This window comes from Crocodylus porosus, unplaced genomic scaffold (assembly GCF_001723895.1).
Source record: "Crocodylus porosus isolate Cpor-Errol unplaced genomic scaffold, CroPor_comp1, whole genome shotgun sequence".
NCBI lineage: Eukaryota > Metazoa > Chordata > Crocodylia > Crocodylidae > Crocodylus > Crocodylus porosus.
This window is the reverse complement of record NW_017728947.1, coordinates 76113111-76116069: the sequence shown is the minus strand read 5'-3', so window position 1 is coordinate 76116069 and position 2959 is coordinate 76113111. Positions and strand designations below refer to the sequence as shown.

The following is a 2959-nucleotide window of genomic DNA, read 5'->3' as shown; positions in this document are numbered from 1 at the left end:
AGAAAAAAACCAAAAACCCCTGGACTCACCATTCCTATCGGGCAGGGAGGGCAACCCTCCACTCGCTGCTCCGCACCATGTGGGGGACTCTGCATGAGCCCTCTGAAGCCCTCAGTCCGGGGTTTTTCTCAGTTTTTTTTTTTTTTTCAAAGGGCTGGAGCTGGACCCAGCAGGGCAGCCGTTGCGGGAGCGAGGGATGGTCGGGGGGCTCGTGAGAGATCCCACCATGTGGCGTGGGGCAGAGGGGGGCAGCAGGGATCATCCCCTGACAAGTGGGGCCTTTTTTTAAAGCACCAGGAGCTGGGGTGGAAGGGCTGGGAGAGCAGAAAGGGGATGGGAGCTGGCAGGTGGCCCCAATGATACTATCCCCACTCCTCAGCCGCCACCCCCACCCCCCTCCCCTAATTACCAGCTCCAAGTCCAGCTGCAGCTCCCTGCTGCAGTGGGTTGGGACTGTCTGAATCATCAAAGCTCTCGAAATCTTTTCCAGTGATTCGGAAAGCTTTGAATCAATTCAGACTTTTTAATTGGTCCCCTAATTCAATTGGATTCAGAGATTCAGCCACCGAATCAGGCGAAGTCTCCTCCAAATCGAATCAGCACCCGAAGCTTCACACAGCCCTACTGCCCACCCATTGTTTCATCTGTGCATACCTGGAGGTCTTGCCCGTGCTGCTCTCATCTTGCCATGACGTCGCCTGCGTTTCCGTACCTCAAGAGACAGGAGCTTCCTCTCGTAAAGGGCAGCATGAAGCTCAGCATTAGAGTCCACAGCTTCTAGCCCCAGATCCACTCCCCAGTTGAGACTTGTTCTAGGAAGCATAATATAGACAGCAGCCTCAGTCACCCATTATAGTCTCCAATGCTTACATCTTAGTCTCTCCAATGAACAGTTTACCTGAAACACTGGGGAAATATTTAAGCTCAGCCTAACCTTGCTTTGTGGACTGCATTAATGTTGGAGAGAAGAGCTTCTTCCCTTGCAAACATAGCATGGGACAGCCTCTCCCCAAGCCACCATAGCAGGAATCATATTTCTACATTGTCAGTGACCCTGCAGCACCATGAGGAAGAGTATGTAGCGATGTGGTGAAGCTGGAGTGTCTGAACTGGATTCCACCTTCCACAAACACAGGTTTCAAACAGCTTTTTATAATATGAAATCAAGCCCAGAATTTTAGCACAGTCAAATAGGAAGGAACTTTATGCAAGTTCTACCACAATCTGAGGAAAACCCTAAGATTCATAGTTTTGGGGAAGGCAGGAACATAAATGCATCAGAATGAAGAGCTCCAACATAAAGTACCTAAGGGCAACTGGAACACACTCTAGAGATTCCCTTTTGATATCCCAGCCTTTGGGATCTACCACAGAAGAAGTATGGGCAAACCAAGTCTGCAAAACTTACTGTTCAAAGGAAGAAAAGTATGGACCACTTTGTCTCATCTGATGAAGTCCATTCATGAACAATAAACAGTATCTTCTCATCTGCTATAAGTCTCACAGCAGCAAGCCCGAGAGAACAAAAATGAAGACCTTGCCCCCAGCATTTAGCTCTCCAAGTCCAGGGAGGTGTTCAGTTTACACTGTTCACTTTACAGAACTGGTTATGTTGGGGGGTGGATAAGGAGAGAGGGAGTGGGCAATTTCAGTCAGTCAGTCAAACTCTACACACAGAAACCCACCCACTGGAGCTACTAGTTTATGACAGGGATCCTGTAAGCTGATGCCAGAAGAGTCTGAGGTGATGGTAAACAGCAAATGGTAAAGTCCTAACAATACAGGAATTCTTTATTTAAAAGCCACTTACTGGGTTCTTCCAGTAAATAGACCTCTTCTCATCCTTCCCCTGCAAAAGAAGAAAGACCAGAGAGGTAGCATAGCAAATTCATTCTATATAAATGGAAGGTTTTCAAAGACCTCCAAGTCTCTGAGATACAAAAAGTTTACAAAGTTCTTTATGAATCTCATCCCAAAGAAGAAAATGGTCCTGCACAAGGACACCAGACAGTTCTTATTCAATATATCCTTGTTTCCCCTCTTGATTTGAAGGATTGGTCATTTAGAGCAGTAACTCTCCAGCCCCACAGGCCAGACAAGTGGTGCAGAGTTGGTTGGTGGGCCAGATCCCATGAAGAGTCAGCATGTGGGGTCAGTCTGTGGGTTCAATCCAGCATGCCAGCCCAACCCTGCACTGACCCAAGCCCATTTATCTGGATCAAGCAGTGTGCTGCCAACTGGTGCAATCTGACATGCAGGGCTACATTATCCAGCTTGCAGGACTCCCCTTGGGTCCAGAAATTTGGCAGCAGGGACGAGGCAATTAGCCACTGGTCGTCTGCTGCTGCTGCCAAGTTTGTGGACCCTTGGGAAACCACATGATCCAAAAGACAGTTCCATGGGCCAGACTCGGCCTACAGGCCAGGGGTTGAGCACCCATGATTTAGAGCAAGAGCATAAAATCATTCCTTCAAGCATGAATGCATGTGTTAAAAACCTTAAATTCCAGATGTAGGATTACCTGCTGTAAGTAGTACCAAATACAATGTCCCGATTGCCCACCCTCACTTTAAGTCAGCTTCCTGTGGAACCCAAGCCTGGGAGGAAAAAAAAAGACTCTGGAAGGTCTGAAGCTAGAGACCCTCTGGGTAAAAATTCGTGGAGAATACGGCACAGGGGCCACAATGGTGGGAGTCTACTACAGACCTCCCACTCAAAGTCCTGAGGTTGACCAGGAGTTCGCTCAGGAACTGACTGAGGCCGCTTGCTCCAGGACCTTGGTTGTCATGGGTGACTTCAATTACCCGGACATCTCTTGGGAAGATCACTCAGCAAAATCCGAGCGGTCGCAAAGCCTTCTCTCGTGCATGGATGACCTCTACCTGACTTAAGTAGTCTATGGGCCAACGAGAGGCAAAGCGCTGCTCGACCTGGTACTGGCTACGGGGGACGACCTAAT

General features: G+C 48.7%; 1 protein-coding gene across 6 annotated transcripts in view; it reads right to left on the bottom strand.

Annotated features, from left to right (window-relative positions):
• TTLL5 (tubulin tyrosine ligase like 5) overlaps positions 1-2959 on the bottom strand; it is a 170208-nt gene that overhangs the window by 106023 nt on the left and 61226 nt on the right. For all 6 annotated transcript variants that reach the window (XR_002104025.1, XR_002104024.1, XM_019551869.1 and 3 more), the window contains 2 exons: positions 1811-1849; positions 655-812 (listed from right to left, as the gene is read on the bottom strand). Coding sequence is in view for 4 of the 6 variants with exons in the window: in XM_019551869.1 (XP_019407414.1) it covers positions 655-812; positions 1811-1849 (197 nt within the window). In the remaining 2 variants the exon portion in view is untranslated. The remainder of the gene's footprint in view (positions 1-654; positions 813-1810; positions 1850-2959) is intronic.